The 20,732-nt window shown below is 43.7% G+C and overlaps 1 protein-coding gene across 11 annotated transcripts in view; it reads left to right on the top strand.

Annotated features, from left to right (window-relative positions):
• The window catches only part of ESRRG (estrogen related receptor gamma), a 1,050,432-nt gene that overhangs the window by 945,585 nt on the left and 84,115 nt on the right, over positions 1-20,732 (top strand). For all 11 annotated transcript variants that reach the window (XM_068232897.1, XM_068232892.1, XM_068232893.1 and 8 more), the window contains one exon: positions 15,133-15,243. In XM_068232897.1, the coding sequence (XP_068088998.1) occupies positions 15,133-15,243 (111 nt within the window). The remainder of the gene's footprint in view (positions 1-15,132; positions 15,244-20,732) is intronic.

Below are 20,732 nucleotides of genomic sequence, written 5' to 3'. Positions count from 1 at the left end.
GGGGCTGTTAATACACAGAACTGGTTGGGGGTGGGTTTTTTTATTAGTAGGCAGTAGATTACTTACACTGAGTTGATTTTGGATGTCTTCTACATCTGCTCTACGTGTGATTTGTGTGTTAACCCCTTCTAGGGAAGGGGAACGGCTAGGTTGCGTGATGGGTTTTAGGAATTATTCACACTTCAATACATACTGTATATTTAAACTGATATAAAATATTTGTGAATTATTTTGGTTAGTCTTGCGGTTCATGCAGCTCGTCTACACTACATGGAAACAGGGGGGTAGCTAGAGGGGAGCAGCCCCTGTGATCTCGGGGGGGGCAAGAGCTGTTGGGGGGCCCCCATCTACTAACCTGCCCTCCCTCCGATATCGGGGACTATACTTCAGATCCAGTGTGTTTGTGGCTACACTTGTTATGGGTGCGAAGATCATGATGGGCACACTTGTTTTATGACCCTTGGGAGATGGGGCCCAAGTCAGTGAAGGGGACAAAGGGGAGGCAAGGGAACATTTGGGGGGGCATCAAAGTTTCGCTGGGGGGCCTATGAATTGTAGTTATGCCACTGCATGGAAAAGAGAAAAAAACAAACAAAAAAAAAAACAATTCAAAGCCTCTAGCCAACAAGTCAAAACATGGAACCCAACAATTGTTGTTCTGGCCACTCTTGTCATATGCAGTGGTGGATGGTGGCCATTAGTGTTGATCGAACACCCAGTTATTCGGGCTCGGGTCGGCTCGGCCGGACATGGTCCAGATGTGCGGGATATTGGGCCGAACACCGAGCCTAATTGAAGTCAATGGGGACCCGAGCATGCCTGCTTTAGGAGTTGTTTTAGCAGGCATGCTCGGGTCCCCATTGAGTTCAATTAGGCTCGGTGTTCGGCCCAATATCCCGCACTTCTGGACCATGTCCGGCCGAGCCGACCCGAGCCAGAATAACTGGGTGTTCGATCAACACTAGTGGCCATACTTGTTACATAATAACCCTTGAGAGATGGACTGATAAAGCAAAAAACAGTAGCAGCACACCTCTGGTCCTTATTCACTTTTTTTTTCTCCTAAGTTTTCTCCTTGGTGATATTTTCACACCTAATCAATACAATGCCCTTTAAGCCGCCGGCAAGCGAGAAAATACTCAGAAAAATGTTTTTTCACCTAGTTTTTTCACCTAATTCCTTGTACTTTTTTTTAATTGCAGAGTGCTGAAAAGTTATCTTAAACATAAAAGGAAAAACGATCTCCTAGGAGAAAACTTAGGAGAAAAAGTGAATGAAATAAGGGCCTACATGTTTCGTGCCTGTGCCCTTCATCAGGTGTGACCCCTCCTTCCCCCACTACCACCTCCCCAAAAAACAGACTGTGAAACGTATTTCTACTCTAGTGGCCTTGCAAATTCTTTCAGGCCAGTCTTAGATCAGTTAACTCTTCATGTCCCACCCATCTCCCCAAACATCTCATCCTCCGAATAAATCATTATAATCAATGAAGTCATTAAGCCGTCTTGAAAAGTCGTTACCCTGCGGCCTGAGGCAAGCCCACTTATATATAGTATGATTTTTTTTTTAACCTTTAGTGTCCCACTGAGTTGTATCTTCTATAATATGTAAATAGATTGTGGTGTATAATAGGTCCCCATGAACCCTCCAATGTAAGTGTTTGTTATGTAGAATTTTAGTATGAAATGACAACCAGATTATTTTTTCTTGGGTCGGATGGCACTCTAAACAGCTGATCTATAAGAAAGCGCACACCTGCCAAAGAGCAATCATGTGATCTGACCACTTAGTGAAAAGATAAGGGGGTCTGTTGGACCTCAGTACATTTGGATTATGTCCTACAGTGATGGCTACCATCTTATTACCCAATGGGGTTCAAGCAGGGGCGTAGCTAGAGGAAGCAGCCCATGCAATCGCAGGGGTTCCTACAGCTGTGGGGGGACCCCAATTACTAACCTTCCCTTCCTCCGATACAAAAAAAACCCCAGCTCACGGCAAGCTCAAAGCGTTAAAGGACCACGCCAGTGAAAAAAGTAAGCAGTTAAAATATGACAGAACTGACAGGTTTTGGACTAGCCCATTTCATCATGGGGGATTCTCAGAGTTTTCCTTGTTTTCCATAGAATTTTCTGAACGGCAGTTTAACTGCCACAATAGTAAGATACCACCCAACCTTCCTACTGACTTGCACACTATTTTGTCAGTTAGACTTAGCAACTGCCATTGAGGAAATGCTTTTGAAAACAAAGAAAATCCTGAGAATCCTCCATGAGGCGATGGACTAGCCCAAACCTATGCGTTCTGTCAGATTTGACCTGCTTACTTTTTTCGCTGGAAGGATTTTTTCATGCTGTGAATTTGCCATTGGCTTATTTGCTTTTTTTTTTTCTCAATTTGACTTTAGTTTTGCTTTAATCTGAAATCTCCAGTGTAAAAAGCCTAAAGGCTGAATCTTACAGCGATTATCAATAACGCGACACGCAAGACATGCAGGCAGCTCATTTATCACACGCTTTGTCAATGGCACTGACACCTGTCAATAAAGTTATTTAACCTGTCATGTACCTCAGCTTTCCTCGCTGCAGTGCCCTGAGGTGCCAAGAGAGCCATATGGTTCCAGCCCGAGCAGTAAAAAGTGGGGTTTTGGCAACAGGAGTTCCCCCTATGTTCACTGTTCAGCCCACCACTAATTTCCGGGTTGGAATCGTGGGGTAAGACCCCTTCGCCGTCACTAATAGCTGATATGTATGTTCTCCCCGTGTCTGTGTGGGTTTCCTCCAGGCACTTTGGTTTCCTCCCACATCCCAAACACATACAGAAATTTATTGGCCTTAGACTACGATACATACTCTACACGATACATACATAGACATAGGACAATAGCAGGGATTAGATTGTGAGCCCCTCTGAGGGACAGAGTTAAGTGACAAGACAATATATACTCTGTACAGCGCTGCAGAAGATGTCGGAGCTATATACGTACTAAATAATGATAATAATATGGAAAACCATATCAGGACATAGTAAGAGTAACTTAAAGCACACTTAAAGCCAATGGGTACCGCTTTAAAAAAAAAAAGTCAGATACTCACCTAAGGAGAGGGAAGGCTTGGTCATAATGAGCCTTCCCTCTCCTCTCCCGGTGCCCTTGGTGCTACGCTGGCTCCCCCGTTCGCGTCCGCCGCCGCAGGGACATCGGAGGTCTTCGGGAGCACTCGGGCTTCCGAAGACGGGCCGCTCCATACTACGCACGCGCGAGTGCGTCATAGAGGGCGCTCGCGCATGCGTAGTATGGAGCGTCCCGTCTTCGGGAGCCCGAGTGCTCCCGAAGGCTTCCGAAACATCCCTTCGGCTGCGGAAGTGGCAGTATTTGACCGAACTGGTCGAATACTGCCACGGGGGATCCTGCGCGGGACCGGGCACCGGGAGAGGAGAGGGAAGGCTCATTAGGACCGAGCCTTCCCTCTCCTTAGGTGAGTATCTGACTTTTTTTAAACGGTAAACATTCACTTTAAACTGAGAGGAATATGGAGGCTGCTATATTTCGTTCCTTTTAAACAGAACCAGTTGCCTGGCTGTGGCTGCAGTAGTGTCTGAATCTCACACCTGAAATAAGCATGCAGCTAATCCAGTCAGACTTCAGTCAGAAACATGATCAGCATGTTTCTGACTGAATAACCAAGAATTGAACTTCAAACCATAACCAAGAATTGAACTTCATCCCAATCAGTAGCTGATACCCCCTTTCCCATGAGAAATCTTTTCCTTTTCATAAACGGAACATTAGGGGGCTCTGTATGGCTGATTGTGACGAAATCCTTCCCACAGGAAACTCTGAGGACCATGGTCCTGGCAGTTTCCTGTCTGTGAACCTCATTGCACTATGGTAAATAGCTGTTTACAGCTGTTTCCAACTGTCAAAACAATCAAGCAGCATGTCCTTCCACTGACATCACCTTCCAGCAGTAAAAACGTCACCTTGTGATACATGTCAGAATGTAAATCAGGGAGAGGAAAACTTTTACAATGGGCAAACACTGACTAAATCATTTATACATGTAAAAAACAAAGCACTGTTTTATTACATTATTTTCACTGGAGTGCCTCTTTAAATAATGTTCCTTTAATACTCGCTCAGCTATACTACCTATTCCTAAATCTCATTTATGATTGAGAGGGGGTGTCATTGAGGAGGTGGAGTTAAGAAAGGGTGTCAGGGAGGAGGCCGGGCTGGGAGGGAGTGTTAGAGAGGGGGTGAGGTTGGGAGGAGTCAGGAAGGGAGACAGTTTGACAGCTATTGTAAGTAAGGATGTGCTATTTGGAGGAGGTGTCAGTGAGGGGTGAGGATTTTAGGGGTGTCAGTGAGGGGTTGACTATTATAGAGGATGGGGTGGGAATAGGAAGGGATGTTAGTGAAGTGATGAAATAGGTGTCATTGGGGACAGAAGGGATTTAGTAGGTGTCAGTAAATTATACTTATTCACATTCAAACTGAAAAATCCTTTGTGCGGCTGTACACCATTCAATACAAGTCTAAGACCTCATCTGACTGTTTCCTGCTAGGAGAGATGAGGTCTTGCACATACTTCCTGTGAAATACAAAAGTCCTGCCTCCTCTTGTAGACACTTTCCACTTTCTGCATCATGTGGTCACATCTGACTGATCTGCCTGGCAACAGAATGCAAAGTGGAGAAAAAACAGGTTGTACTGCGGTTTCATGCACATTTGGTGAGCTTTAGATATTTTTTTTGCCTAACTCAGGCGACAAAATTAAAGAGGAACGCCAGTGAAAATAATGTAATAAAAAAAGTGCTTCATTTTTACAATAATTATGTATAAATGATTTAGTCAGTGTTTGCCCATTGTAAAATCTTTTGAATCCCTGATTTACATTCTGACATTTATCACATGGTGACATTTTTACTGTGGGCAGGTGATGTAGCTGCTGCTTGCTTTTTTGGCAGTTGGAAACAGCTGTAAACAGCTATTTCCCACAATGCAACAAGGTTCACAGACAGGAAACTGCCAAGAGTACGTACTCAGAATTACTTTGTGGGAGGGGTTTCACCACAATATCAGCCATACAGCGCCCCCTGATGGTCTGTTTGTGAAAAGGAATAGATTTCTCATGTAAAAGGGGGTATCAGCTACTGATTGGGATGATGTTCAATTCTTGGTCAGAGTTTCCCTTTAAGGCTGACTAGTTCAGCAATGATAGGAACCAAATGTAAATATCACAAGCAGAACTCCGAGACTTTTGACCAGAGCAGATTGTCCAAATGATGGTGCTATTATTGACGAAAAGTTACCTACGGATGTGCTTGGCTGGTTTGCTGGCATGCTTTAAACCCTACTTGTTAGCAAAGTGCACCTGGGGGATGGGGGGGCACTCAGGCAGTGGCCCAGTGTAGCACCGCCCATTCTGGCATGAACACCAGCTCCTTCAGACCTCTTACCACAGACCAGGACTCCAGACCAGAGGCTTCGAGGGCTTGTCTCCTCCACTGACTGTCAGTGACGCTCAGGCAGGCATCATAGCTGGAGCCTCTAGGTTGGGGACATGGAGAATTCCCAGCAGCCATGCCTGGTGTTTTCCCTAACATCTGCATGCAGAAGAGTAATAAAACGCTCGCTCCCTGTCAGCATCACTTTATAGATAGCTCTTTAAAAATAATGAGCTATTGGATATTGTAGCGCTCTGGGCTGTCTTGCTAGACTCATCTATTCTTATTCTGCCTTTGTCAGAATCATTGAGAGAAGACATTGAATTATAAGATGTCACTTGGAGAAAATGGCAGCCGGTATGCCCGTGTGTGATGTACATTTCTCACATAAAAGCCCCCCTCACCGCTTTCTTCATTATGGCAAGTGCGTTATTAATAATGTTGCCTATCAAGATATGATATTGCTATATTATATTACTGTCCTTTGCTGTATTTTTGAGTCCCCGGCGATGTCGTGCGGAGGTGTTTGCCGAAGGGACTTTATCATAAAATGCCAGTTCTTTTGAATAAGAAAACAGACGTTTTCAGTGATTGAAAACTGAAAAGGGTAACTGCAGTCACTGATTTCAACACGACCAAGATGAAATCCATTAGGCCGGTATCACATAACGTCAGCATTGCTTTCATTAGACCCTGTAATTCTTGCTCATAAAGCACTGTATACAGCCGTGCAAAGGGTCCTTAACTACCTGAAGACCACTTGGAGACTGTTATATGGCGAAAACGCCGTCTATTTAGGGTGTACAGTGCTTCAATCTACATCAGCGCTGTACTGGGGACAGCCGTGTGGCACAGTTGTCCCCGGCTGAGTCTCGGCGGTGAGTTGATCACGGGGATTGGCTGGCAGCGGGAGGAAGGGAGGGGGGAATATGTAAATTCAAAAAAGAAAAACAGGAACATTTAATAAAAAAACAAACAAAAAAATAAAGAAACAAACATTTGGGGGGCAATCTGAACCCGCCAACAAAGAGCTCTGTTGGTGGGGAGAAAAGGGCAGGGGGAATCACTTGTGTACTGTGTTGTGCGGCCCTGCAGCTTGGTCTTAAAGCTGCAGTGACCTATTGACAGAAAAATGGCCTGGTCTTTAGAGGGGTTTAACACTGTGGTCCTCAAGTGGATAAAGGGGCACTATAGTGAAAAATTGTAAAATTTAAAATATGTGCACACATAGACAAATAAGAAGTATGTTTTTTCCAGAGTAAAATGAGCCATAGATTACTTTTCTCCTATGTTGCTGTCACTCACTTACAGTAGGTAGTAGAAATCTCAGAGAACCGACAGGTTTTGGACTAGTCCATTTCTTCATAGGTGATTCTCAGCAAGGCTTTTATTCTTTATAAAGTTATTCCCTAAAAAAAGATTTAAACAATGATGCCGGCCAGCTTCCCTGCTTGCTACACAGTTTTTTGGCAGTTGGACTGAGCAACTGCCATTGACTAAGTGATTTTGAAAATAAATAAATCCCTGAGATTCCCCCATGAAGAGATGGACTAGTCCAAAACCTGTCGCTTCTGTCGGATTTCTATGGATTTCTATTACCTACTGTAAGTGACAGCAGCATAGGAGAAAAGTAATTTATGACTCATTTTACTCTGGAAAAAAACGTACTTCTTATTTGTATATGTTTGCACATATTTTAAATTTCACAATTTTTCACCATAGTACCCCTTTAAGTGTGTGTGTGTGTGTGGGGGGGCTCAAATTTGAAAAAGGATATTGGGTCACACAAAGGTGGGGGGGGGGGGGGGGTGCTTGAGCACACAGAGCCACCTCCCGTGCACAAGCCTGACTGTACAGGTGTTCTGTCTATTGTACTCTGACTTTGCTGTATGAAAAATCTCTAAATGGAGCAGGTCAGCGAAAGGCAAGTCTAGCAATACTTAAGATCTCATCAAGTGACCTGTTTACATAAGCCCTTTATGGAGACTGGTCTTCGGGTCTTTCGAGTCTCTACAAACTTAGGGCTCTTTTGGCAGGCTACAGTATGAAATATAGCAACAGTGGACGGTGTCTCTTAGGTCTATAGAGACACAACAAAGTAAACCAAGACAAACTAGTTTGGTGAAGTGTTGATGCTCTAGGGCAAGGTCATCTGGATCCATAAGAATGTGGCTGGTCATGTCAGTGTGGCTGTCTCAGGTACAATAACTGTTATTGACAGCAGTATTTCCCACAGCCTACAGTCCAGACCTGTGAACTGACCTCATGCTTACTTAGTAACCTTTTGTTCTGAAGCCTTCATAGCAACCTAACACATGTACCACGAAAGGTCAGTAGACCATCCCTGATCGGAGCTACCAAGATGAGGGTATTATTGCTCACTATAAAACCAATATTTCCTACAGTTCAGTGTACCTATGATATTGTACCTATAGATCCCGGTTTTAGAAATTGGCTAAAGAAAGAAAAAGAAGTAACCAGTGCTGAGTGCCGTTTGAACATAATCCTTCCTTGGCTTCGATTGAATTAAGATCATGTGTCTTAATTCCACTCTCACCTGATTGGCTGCACGCTAATTCCAGGTGTGAACTCATACACCACTGAAGCCAAAAGATGGTCCTGATAGCCGAGGCGGATGAAGGTAGAATGGAGCCATTGGCACGATGGTATCTTTATCTCACCTTGGTTCACACACACCTGATTTTTTTTTGTAAGGTAAGGTGGGGGCAGGAATTCAGAGGAGATGGCAGCCAGGCCCATGAACAACGAAGCTGGTAATTTGGGCATAATGCCTGGCCCAGAAATTGGGTGCCGCCTAGACGCCAATGTTAATTAAATCCAGAAATGACGGTGTTTGTTGCAGACTGTGAACTTCGGGGTAGGGACAGCCGATGGTGAAATTTGGCTACAGTAACGGTGGTACCGTTCGACTAGAGTGTAGTCGAACTTTGTAGCAGCATGGACAACAAAATAACGGCAGTGGATAGCGGCGGTGTTAGTTTTGGGCGGTACAAAAGTGCTAGGCATTGGTAGAGGGTAGGGTAAAGGGAGCAAAGCGCCACTTTATTTCCTGCTTTCTAATAGCTATTGGAGCTGCCATGCCCCCCCCCCCGCCCCCTCTTCTAGCTGCCCATTATTTATCCATGGGAAGGTGTGAAGATAGCATCTGTGACTTCTCTACACTCTTTAAAGCACAGTGTCCTATGTCCCCACCCCACTACTGATGAAATATTTTGTTCCCCCTTTGCTAATGTGTGCAATAAAATAATTACATCAGTCCTTATCTGCCTTTTAAATTAACAAAAAAGAGGTAAAGTTGAAGTTTTTTTTTAATAATGAGCCACATTATTGGCATTCATTTTTAGTGTGATATTAAGATGCCCTAGGTGCTAAAAATGGGTCTTGGTTCACTTTAATGTTAGACATAGATGGGGGAGTTAATGCTAGAATAGAATGAGTTAGGCCGCTAGTAGAATATTGGTAATTGTACCAATCGATAACAGGTGATAGTAGTAAAATATCTGTAAAATTACAGACATTCTACTATCCGCAATATCTCAAATTAACAAGTGGTACTTTTAACTCTGCACCCTGAGCAACCGCCATACGCTAGGCAACTGCCCAGGAAGTCTTATGGATAATCCGTACCTTCCTGACAGCCAAATAAATTGCTTACAGTAGGCGCTGGGCCCTTAGAGTGATACAGCCGTGTGTATCTCCAACGCTGATTGCCTGATGAAGCGGGCTCTTGACCCGTGAAACGCGTTGCATGCCTGGAGAGTTCATAATAAATTTTATTGTCTATATATGACGACTCATTGGCTGGTCATCATATACCTGAGTGTGGTAACCACCAGCCCCCCTCCTTTTAAACGGATTTTAATTGTTTTATTCTAATTTGGCGTTTTGTCACTACCAGTTATTTATTAAATAATTTGCATTGTTTACAATGAAATAATACAATTTGACCAACCTATTAAAAAAAAAATTAAAAAATGTTGTTGGTTTCAGGAGAGTTGCATGAAAGGATACATTCTGTTAACATACAGAAGCGTGTGAACTCCTGAACTGTGGTAAACACACGTATTACAGTAGCTGACTGTACTGCACCGTTCATTGGTTAATGTCCTTCCAAGCCTTGTCTTAAAAATAACCTTTGGCTCGGGATGTCGGTTCCATGGCTTGTCCTCGGGAAACCTCAGCTGCATTTGTGACTTTGTGTTGGGTGACATTATAGCAAATGGAAGGGTAGGAGATCCATTGTTAGGTAACAGCTGGCTGGCAGGTATAGAGATAAAAATACCACAGCTGAACCGCTCTTTACCTCTCTGGGGGTGCTAAGGACCACACTTGCAAAGCGTCATTATGGTATAACTGAGGTCCACACACTTCAGGATGTTTAAAAGTCCAAGGATTTTTTTATTTTCCGGTTAATGACAGGTACAGCAAAAAATTGGCTCACGTTTCAAACTATAAGTGGATCCGAAATAAACATTGCATAATTGTGTTCCTTTCATATAGTTTATAGGGCCTTCCTCAAGCCAAATACTTTTTTTGTTTTGATTTAATACTCTAATTCCCTATAAACGAAACAACTGTCGCCCACAGCTCCTTTTGTGCCTTGGCACTGTAGCAAGGGCTTATGGGAGCTCAGTCTGGGCAGGAGGAGGTTACTAGCCATTGATTTCAGAGGCAGAGGGGAGGGGGAAGAGGGGAGGGGACTGAATTTACACACAGGCAGCCCTCAGCCTGTGACAATGTGACAAACAGAACATGGCTGCCCTCATTGTATCACAGGAATAAATAATCATACACTTTTGAAGCTGTTTGCAGCAGCTAGATATGCTGTGTAAACTATCTAAACTTTAGATAAGATATATAGACAAGTTACTTGTTATAGTTCATTTTTCATCTCGGGTCCGCTTTCAAATTGATCTGAGCTCAGAACTTCCTCTCCGTTTAAAAGATTAGGCACAGTATGAAAACAATCAAGAGAAAAAAAATATTTGTTATAATGCAAAGAAATCCAAAAAAAGCCCCGAAAGTTTACTGGATTACCTCTCCGGGAGCAAAGGAAGGGTTAAAGCATCTGTCTTTTCCTGTATAGCAGCGCCATGGAACTGTGAGTCATGTCTACTGCTTACATACTTGTTACCCTCAGCTGTAGCTAAATAAACAAACACAGCTTAGTGCAGCTGATCTCTATAGCATTTCTATGTGTAATGAACACTTTTCAGTCTGTTCTTTGCAAGAGCTCGGGTCCACTTTAATCATGGCCTCCTGGGGCCATGATTAAGGACGTATAGCTTGAGTACCCCCTCCCCCCCATTCTGCCTTACTCAGTAGAAAGGTATACTTTGTAAGAGCTCAGATACTCCAGAAATATGTCTAGTGTTGATGTAAGAAGACACTCTTCCAGTGTGTGCCGCGGGATAGGAGGGCGCCCTGCCCCAAGTCATTGTTTCCCACCGCCTGATGACAACGCAGGTTTGCAGGAGACGGTGGTGCTCTAATGGACTGTCTCCCCTGTACGGAACATGCACTCATAGGTTCTTATTTTTCCTGGGCTTGGCACTTCTGCCCCCTGATCTGCTGTAAATTGACTCAAATAACTGCCAGACAAGTTTATCTGATGTCAATGGGAGACTATAAAAAGATGCCACTTCTGCTCAACAAAATGATTTGCATGGCAAGGATTGAAAATAGAAATTCGATGCTCAATTACAAGGAGCCTCGAATTAACTAGCATCTTAATATAGCAGCCGGGCCACTTCACAGCCGTGGTGTCATCTATTTGAAGGTCCGGAGGAAAACACACAGCAAATCCCTGGCTTAGCCTCAAGCCAGAGCCTAGAAGTGGCACGGGGGGCTGACCGGGGCCGGTGCTGATCTGTGCAAACACTGATTACATTACTGGAGAGTATTCACAGCTCGGCGTAATAACGAGACAAAAGGCAATGATGTGTTGTAGCGTTCTGAATAACTGCTCACTCCGTAAGGGAGACGATACCTCGGAGGCTTGGAAACTCCCAGACCTAGATAGGTTGCAGGGTATGCGTGTGGGTGAGATGGGTTAGAAAATGTCTTAATTAACCATACATCTATGGATTTTGTGGCCCTCGATCGACCATCCGGATCAGATGAAAATTGGTGCCACAACATGTCCGCCCAATAGACGTTTCAATTGGTTTTGGGCCAAAATTGGTTGAAACCATCCATCGGACATGCTGGAGAATCTTGGTCGCACGTGCTCAATTGGGCAGTAAGGCAATAACTCGATGTACAGTATGGGCGTGGCCACTGTCCTCCGAAATGTTAAATGTCCCCCACGTGCCTGTGCTCTGTATATCCACTAAACAGAGAAGCTCACAGAGGTCAGAGGAGCTCACAATTTAATCTCTTTCATAGTCATACTCTAATATATACTAACATACTCTAATGTCCTACCACATTCTGAGGTTGGTTTTGGGAAAACCATTCGACTTATCAGTAATTTTTGGGGATGTGGATGGATCATAAAAATGTATTTACCAAGATTCAAATCTAGGACTCCATCCTTGCTTAGGGTTAGGATGTAGGGTTAGGGGGGATACCTTGTACACAGAATATTGGCTTTAAACAACCTCTCTTTCCCCTCATTTTGTTCTCAGATTTTACGGTGTTGACACCAGACTATGCCCCCAAAATACAGACCTCGCAGAGAAGGAATGTAGGTTGCTCTGTAATTATGTGTCAACAACGCAACGCATGACCCAACGCATGCAACACAGGCCTACATTGAAAGTGAAATACCAAGTAAACTCTTGGGGTACCGTATATATTAAAAATAAATGCTTTATTCAGGTAACAAATGGCATATAAACCCAATCCAGCCCACTAAAAATATTTAAAATCAATCTGCAAAGTGCTCTGTATGTACCATACACATCCACTCACTCCACACCACACGCTGGGTACTGATACCACACAAAGTGGTTTCATTTCGGGTGGAATGACAGAGTGCAATCGGTAAAGTTCACAGCTGTTATTAGCCAGGATCCACAAAAATACTTAATTGTCACTGATTATGTATTACTGTTACTGTGCATGTGCCTTCAAGGTTTCACCACTCCAATGCTAGACAGCAGAGATCTACCTCTGTGTCCAGTGGTTTTGGCATACACAAGATAAGCTGTCATATGTTGCGCACACCGCTCAACCTGACTAAAAAGTCCTCATGGCGAGGAGCGGAAGGTGCATGGGTAATGCATATAGCCAGTCGTGGCTGCAGCCAACAAAGACACTTGAGAGCAGTTGCGGGCTATAACGCCACCCAACTACACGTTGCACCCACCCATTGCGAGCTTCGTCAGGGTGCGTTTCAACCCACCATAGATGCCCAAAAATATGGACCTTAAAGAGAAGGAATGTAGGTTACGTTGTAATTGTGCAGTGGCTGGATAGTGTAATGGTTAAGGGCTCTGCTTCTGACACAGGAGACCTGGGTTCAAATCTGGGCTCTGCCTGTTCAGTAAGCCAGCACCTATTTCAGTAAGGAGTTTCTTGGGCTAGTCTCCTTAACACTGCTACTGCCTACTGAGTGCGCTCTAGTGGCTGCCTCGCAAGCGCTTTGAGTCCGACAGGAGAAAGGCGCTATACAAATACTGCCATTATTATTAATTATGTATCAACACCACAACGCTTGACCCAACACATGCAGCACATGCCTACATTGAAAGCGAACCAGGCCACACTTTGGAATTTTTTTCTTTTTAATTTTTTTCACTTGGTTGCTCAGCATAAAACAGGAGGAGTTGCGATCAGGTGACATTATTCATCACCAGCTCCTCGACTCTCTCTATTCCAGGCCTTCAATTTATGCACAGAATCCTGAGAGAAGCAAGATGCAAATAAAATGATTGATTAGAACAGATTTATATTATTTAAATTTGGACCGCAGTCCCATTACTATTTGATTAAACACACCGCTTCCGCGCCCGATCCATCTTTTTTTCTCTCTTTTTTTTCCTCCCTTCCATGAAATCAGGCACAGAATAGGCGGGATGATGGCACCTGAATTATGCAGAATTCATTTTCTCCTCATTGCTATTAAAATGCCAGGCCGCTTTTTCATAGTTCTACTTTTCATCTTGGTGATTTGCTACAAATAATCCCCTTCGGATCTTTCATCGCTTTGTGTCGGCTTGTATACTTGCGTAGATTTTTTGGGGGGAGGCCGGGATTAATAATCGATTCCTCTCGCCTGGCTGCTGATCCTGGTGTCTCTCTGCAAAACCGATTTCAACTTTCCTTAAAGCGAAAATACTTCCTATGTATTCTGCAAGTGTCCAGTTAATTTTACAGGAGTCTGGAGAGTAATTCACTTTCATTTTGGCAAGGGAGGAAAGGAAATGAGCACTAGGGACGGTCTTTGACTTTTTAGCTGATTTTTTTTTAAGGAAAAACAGCCTTCAGTTGTTAAAGGATACCCGAAGTGACATGTGACATGATGAGATAGACATGTGTATGTACAGTTCCTAGCTAGTGTTGGCCCGAACCGTTCGCCTGGCGAACCTTTCTGGGCCTCTTACTACTTCCGGGTCGCAATGACCCGGAGTAGTACGCCTGCGCTGCCCGGCGGAGCGCGTCCTAGATCGCGCTCCCGTTGCCGGGCACTTTCTGCGCATGTGCGTGACGTCATGAGTGACGTCACGCTCATGCGCAGAGAGTGCCCGGCAACAGGAGTGCGATCTAGGACGCGCTCCGCCGGGCAGCGCAGGCGTACTACTCCGGGTCATTGCGACCCGGAAGTAGTAAGAGACCCAGAGTAGCAGAGCGGTTCGCCGGCGAACGGTTCGGGAACCGTTCGCTACATCTCTATGCCTAGCACACAAATAACTATGCTGTGTTCCTTCTTTTTCTTTCTCTGTCTGAAAGAGTTAAATATCAGGTATGTAAGTGGCTGACTCAGTCCTGACAGGAAGTGACTACAGTGTGACCCTCACAGATAAGAAATTCCAACTATAAAACACTTTCCGAGCAGAAAATGGCTTCTGAGAGCAATAAAGAGATAAAAAGGGGAATTTCTTATCAGTGATGGTCACACTGTAGTCACTTCCTGCCTGAGTCAGGACTGAGTCAGCCACTTACATACCTGATATTTAACTCCTTCAGGTCGAGAAAGAAAAAAAAGGAACACAGCATAGTTATTTGTGTGCTAGGCACTGTACATACACATGTCTATCATCATGTCACATGTCACTTCACATGTATCCTTTAATATATAGATTGTGTGGTAAAAATGTGGGCCTCCAGTAGGTGATTGATCAGTTGATTGATTTGTACATTTCTGACAGGCTGGCCCCAATCATGTGATGGTGTCTTAGTTCTGACTCTTATGTTAGCCTAAACAGGGTTCACTAATGAGACTTAGGGCCACACCCTATGAGCTGTTCCCTTGAGTTTTCTCCAAGTAGATATTTTCAAACCTTGTCAATAAAATACCTTTTAGTAAGAAAATACTCAAAATCACTGTGGCAGTACTTTTCCATTCGCTTTTTGGTACTTTTTCAATTACGGTGTGCTGAAAAGGTTTTTTGTTTATAAATAATCTATAATTAAATACTGTAAACAATAAACCTTTTATTCATTATGTTATTTTCAGTAGAGTTCATCTTTACAATCGTTCTGTATTTTTGTTTTTTTTAGGTGTACGTTTGGACAGGGTGCGCGGAGGCCGGCAGAAGTACAAGCGCAGGATAGACGCAGAAAACAGCCCGTATCTGAATCCACAGCTCGTCCAACCAGCCAAAAAGCCATGTAAGTCCTGCTGCATCTGTCTACATGTCATGCTTGGAATAAGAACTATGTCATGTATATTTATGTGAAATGTATGTGAATTTACATCTGGCTCATCCCTAAAGTAGAAATGGGTCCTGAAGGCTAATTGCACACATTGGGCTTGATTCACTAAACCGTGACAACTCATATCACGGCGTGATATGAGTTATCACGCTTTAGTGAATCAAGCCCATGTTGCGGTGTGATTGCCCTGTGGCAGGAGAGCTCGGGCAGGACAATCCCACCTCCCCATTTAGTATTTTAAACACTTTGCTTCAGAGTGCGCTGACGAAATTTTTTTAGCCCCACCCACAGCTCAGTACATACATCCTGCTGGACAGGAAATACGTCAGAGCTATGACTAAGCAGCTACATCTACTCCGATACGTGTGAGCAGTTATGTGCTGCTGTCCATAGTTGTTTAAATGCAGATCAGACTTTTTATATCTCAACACGGTGAAGCAGAATTTTAATATTACAGTACCTACACCAATTATGTAACATGCATTGTAAAAATATGCAACCCCACATTTAATGTGCGGTTGCAAGTGTAGCGCATGTTACGCGAACTCATAGCAGTTTTAACAGTGCTTAGTGAATATGTGGGAGGAGGAACTCTTGAGGGAGTCTGACAGACGACAGTATAGCAGTATACTAACAAGGAGGAAGAAAGTGGGGACTGTGAGTAAAGACACTTATGTGCATTGGGCTATATTCATAACAAGTCAGTTGAGGTTTATTTTACAACTGACCTAATCTTGGTTTGAAAAACAAGTGTTTACCCTCAGTCTTAAGCCTGGCACACACTTTCAATTATGATTGGCCAATCACTGACCAATTTTACCACCTCCATGTAGTATGAGGGTCAATAGATATTGAATACTATGAACAGATTGTGTAGGTATGTTCTCATACGACATGGAGGTCGTGAAATCGGTCACTGATTGGCCAATCATAATTGAAAGTGTGTGCCAGGCTTTACTCCACTCTCAAAAGGATGTGTTGGTTTTCAGCACTATTTCAACAATGTAAGATCTCATCAGTGCCACCATATTAGCTTTTTGTCCCTCTAACTTTAACCATTGACCCATCCTTAAAACTCATAATAACGTGTTGCCAAGATTTGTCTCCACCGGAGATTTAATTAGTAAAGCAGGTTCTTCTGCGTTTTGAAAATTAACAGTTGGAGTAGAATGGAATACGCTAACCCTAATGTTTACATTTGCCCTAATCCTAGCCTGACTCTAATACTATCCTAACCCTCACACTAGTATCCGTCAACCCTAATGTGGCCACTTCTAGCTCTAACTGAGGAAAACAGCTGACTTGCTTTAGCACTAACCCAACACAACCATGCATGAAATTAGGGCCGGCGCTTCCATAAAGGTAAAGGGGGCAATTGCCCCAGGGCCGCAGAGCCTGTAGAGGCCCCCAATGTGTGTCCCCTCCCCTCCAGGCATGGTGACCCCATACATGCCTGTAGGGAATGAGGTAGATAGACGCCGTGGGGAGAAGTCCGGAGTGTAGAGCACGGTGCGACCTCCTGTGTCCTGCCTGGATTAGGTAAGACCCTAATGTGTGTACACTCTGGATTTGTGAGGGAAAGGAGGAGGGGAATAATGGGGTCCCCACCAATGCTTTTGGAGACATATGATGGACACCTAATGATTTTGTGTGGTTGGTAGTGTGGGATGGGTCCTGGGAGTTGGCTCAGAGGCTCCAGGGGGTGCGGGGGTGGCTAGGGGGCCTCCCAAGTTACTTTTCCCCCAGGGCCCCATCATAGTTAGAACCCTGCATGAAATAGTAGTCAACTGACTGAACTGTTGACTGCTTAAAGTAAACATTCCCCCACTGAATATGGTAAAAAAAAATCTTTGCCAAAACGTGGCAATGCTCTTCCCAGAATCTTCATCTTCCCTCGGTCAAGAAGGGAGGGCTGCCGAAATTATTACAGAACTGGAACATGCAACGCTCGTAAGCTTCAGCCATTCCAGACATAACAGATTTTAAACTGTATGCAAAAGGACACTTTAGCTTTGTCACAGGAAAAACAAGCAGTTTTACATAACATTAAGGCTTAAGTGAACATATGGCATAGACTCCCTTTGCCTTTCCAAAAAACATTATGCTGATTACACCTTCAATTGTCCAATCTGGCAGCCGCCACTGCGTTTGACTAAGCTGTTTCTCCATTCTGTAAATACATTTTAGGTTTGCATTAAGCAGATTTTGGTGCATTATAATGAAAACTTCCCGATAATACTATCAAATTTAATAAACCGAAATGCTTAATTTCATTAGCGGGGCTTAATTTCGCTGGAATTCACGATGCAGAGATTATACGTCTCTCTCTCTCTCTCGTTTTTTTTTTCCAATTTATTGAGTTTTTGTCATTGTTGACAGTGTCACTCGTGAAAAAAAGCGATTAAAAGCGAAGCGGGCAGCCGTGTCTCATGTCCGCGTTTTGGAAGTCGAGATTATTGTGGAGCGCGGTGTGTTACAATAGCCTTTAAGAAGATAACTACTCCAATTTCACTAAGCTCCACTTGATGAAGATAAACCGGGGCGCTTGTCAAGCCATTATTGAAGCAAGCGTAGCTAATTAGCCGCATTGTTTGCCAGGCCGTACGCATATGGTAAACGATAATATACATATTATATACTTAAAAAAATAGAAAAACATTTAGAGTGGACCTGAACTCTTGCACAGAACAGAAGGAACACAGAGAGAAATGCACCACGTATGTTTTATAGAGAGTTGAATTCACCCTCATCTGTGACTAATAACAAGTGCAATTTGATCTTGCAGCTGTCAGCTCAGGAATCTCGGCAGTCTTTGGCAGAGAAGCTAATTTGTAAACACAGAATGTTAAAGTCAATGGGAACGGTAAAAAAATAAATAAAAAATCAGCCAGATACTTACCTAAGGAGAGGGAAGACTCTGGGCCCTATAGAGGCGTCTTGCTGCTCTCACTGTCCCTGCATTCTATCCCTGGCTTCCCCAAATTGGTCAAACTGCTTTTGAGTGCTGCTGAAGACAGGCGTCTCCGTACTGCGCCTGTGCAAGCATACTCTCTGGCACGCAGATGCAGTATGGAGCCGATTTATTTCAGGGGCACTCGGCTCTCAAAGACTTCCGAAGTCCCCCGTGGCAGGGTGTTCAAATGGAGGAGCTGCCTCTTAAACGAGGGGACCAGGAGAGGAGCGGGAAGGCTCATTAGGACCCAAAGCCTTCCTTCTCTTTAGGTTAGTATCTGGCTGATTTATTTTTTTTTACTGTTCCCATTGACTTTCATTGATTGCAGGATTTTTATCAGATGTAACAGACATTTTTTTCTTTAAAGGACAGCTGTAATGAGAGGGATATGGAGGCTGCCATATTGATATCCTTTTAACCTATTTTGGTTCCTGGATGTAGAAACTACGTCCAGGAACCATGCACGCAGTGATGAGCAAATCCGATCCGGATGCTACTCGGATAGTAGCTATCCGGATTTCTCCCAGTAATGCACTGCGGCCTGGGCGGGGGGTTTAATCCTTACCCATCATGACGTCTTCTTCGTCCGTCCTTCGGCGCCTCCCACGATGCGCTCCACTCCGGCGTCACATGACTACACACTTCCTCCTTCAACCCGGAAGGAGGAAGTGTTTTTTAGTCACGTGACGCCGGAGTGGAGCGCATCGTGGGAGGCGCCGAGGGACGGACGAAGAAGACGTCATGATAGGTAAGGATTAAATCCCCCGCCCAGGCCGCAGTGCATTACTGGGAGAAATCCGGATAGCTACTATCCGAGTAGCATCCGGATCGGATTTGCTCATCACTGCATGCACGCTACCGCGCGCTCCCGCGGCCGATCGCGCGCGTGCACTCCCGGCCGCGGATTCGGTAGCCACGGAATCAATGTATCGGGCTATGGTGCCCGATCACTGATTCCTCTCCCCCGCTGAAAAAGCGACAGCTTCTCTCGGAAGCTGTGCTTTTTCTGGCTGTTCCCTCCCCGATGCGTCACTCTAAGCGTGTGTTACGCTTAGAGTGACGTCTGACGTCATGTAAACAAACTCATGGTAATACTACACCTGCTGAAAGTAAAAAAAAATAAAAATTAACACACATTTACATTATAAATCTATTGTTTACCTCCCACCCTCCCAAAACTACCCAAATAAAATGTTTACAATAAAAAAAAAAAAATTACAATTAAAAAAAAAAAAACATGTAAATATTTACCTAAGGGTCTAAACTTTTTAAATATCAATGTAAAGATGAAATATTTCTATATTTTTTTTATTTTAAACTTGTAAATAGTGATAGATGCAAAATGGAAAAAATGCACCTTTATTTCCAAATAAAATATTGTCGCCATACATTGTGATAGGGACATAATTTTAACGGTGTAATAACCGGGACATATGGGCAAATACAATACGTGAGTTTTAATTATGGAGGCATGTATTATTTTAATACTATAATGGCTGAAAACTGAGAAATAATGAATTTTTCCATTTTTTTCTTATTCTTCCTGTTAAAATGCATTTACAGTAAAGTGGCTCTTAGCAAAATGTACCCCCCCAAAGAAAGCCTAATTGGTGGCGGAAAAAACAAGATATAGACCAGTTCATTGTGATAAGTAGTGATAAAGTTATAGGCTAATGAATGGGAGGTGAACATTTCTCACGTGAAAACAACGGAACGCGAATGGGTTAAACAATACCTGTTGCCTGGCAGCCCTGCTAGTCTATTTGGCTGCAGTGGTGTCTGAATCACACCAGAAAAAAAGCATGCAGCTAATCTCGTCAGATCTGATGATAATGTCAAAAAAACGCCTGATCTGCTGTATGCTTGTTCAGGGTCTGTTGCTAAAAGTAATAGAGGCAGAGGATCAGCAGGGCTGCCAGGCAACTGGTATTGTTTAAAAGGAAATAAATATGGCAGCCTCCATATCCTTCTCATTACAGTTGTCCTTTAAAGGTTTTTATGCTGTTGCTTATCTTTTAGAGCAGAGAGGAGTTCTGAGTTCCGGTCCGCTTTAAGGCCTTAATTGGCCTCCTTGGCCGTATTTACCCTCGTTTATATAATATATCAGGGCCCATATTCTTATAGGAATGTCCAAAGCCCTAGATTAAAATTTTAGGAGTAAAAATGTGTCCTGTCCAGTTTCTTTATTCCTGGTCACAAAGTGGTGGACACCCGTAGGCCTCGTTCACATTGCGTTCCGATCGCGTTTGCATTGGGCGCTTTTTGACACATTTTTTCCCCCTTCCCGGCGATTTCTGTTAGTTGGGCGGTTTTGGTAAGCGTATTTGTAAACGCTTTTGCAGAGCGATTCCGTTTTTTCGCTTACTGACGTCAGACAGGAAGTGAGTTCTTTGATCCGGAAAAGAATAAATAAAGCGAACGTAGTCGCTGCACAAAGCGCTTTTGTGATCGTTTGCATTTTTCCTATACCTTCCTCTGTAGCAAAATCACT

The sequence above is a fragment of the Hyperolius riggenbachi genome, chromosome 4, assembly GCF_040937935.1.
Source record: "Hyperolius riggenbachi isolate aHypRig1 chromosome 4, aHypRig1.pri, whole genome shotgun sequence".
In the NCBI taxonomy this organism is placed as follows: Eukaryota; Metazoa; Chordata; class Amphibia; order Anura; family Hyperoliidae; genus Hyperolius; species Hyperolius riggenbachi.
Note: the sequence above shows the minus strand (reverse complement) of the source record. Positions and strands in the feature narration are given on the sequence as shown.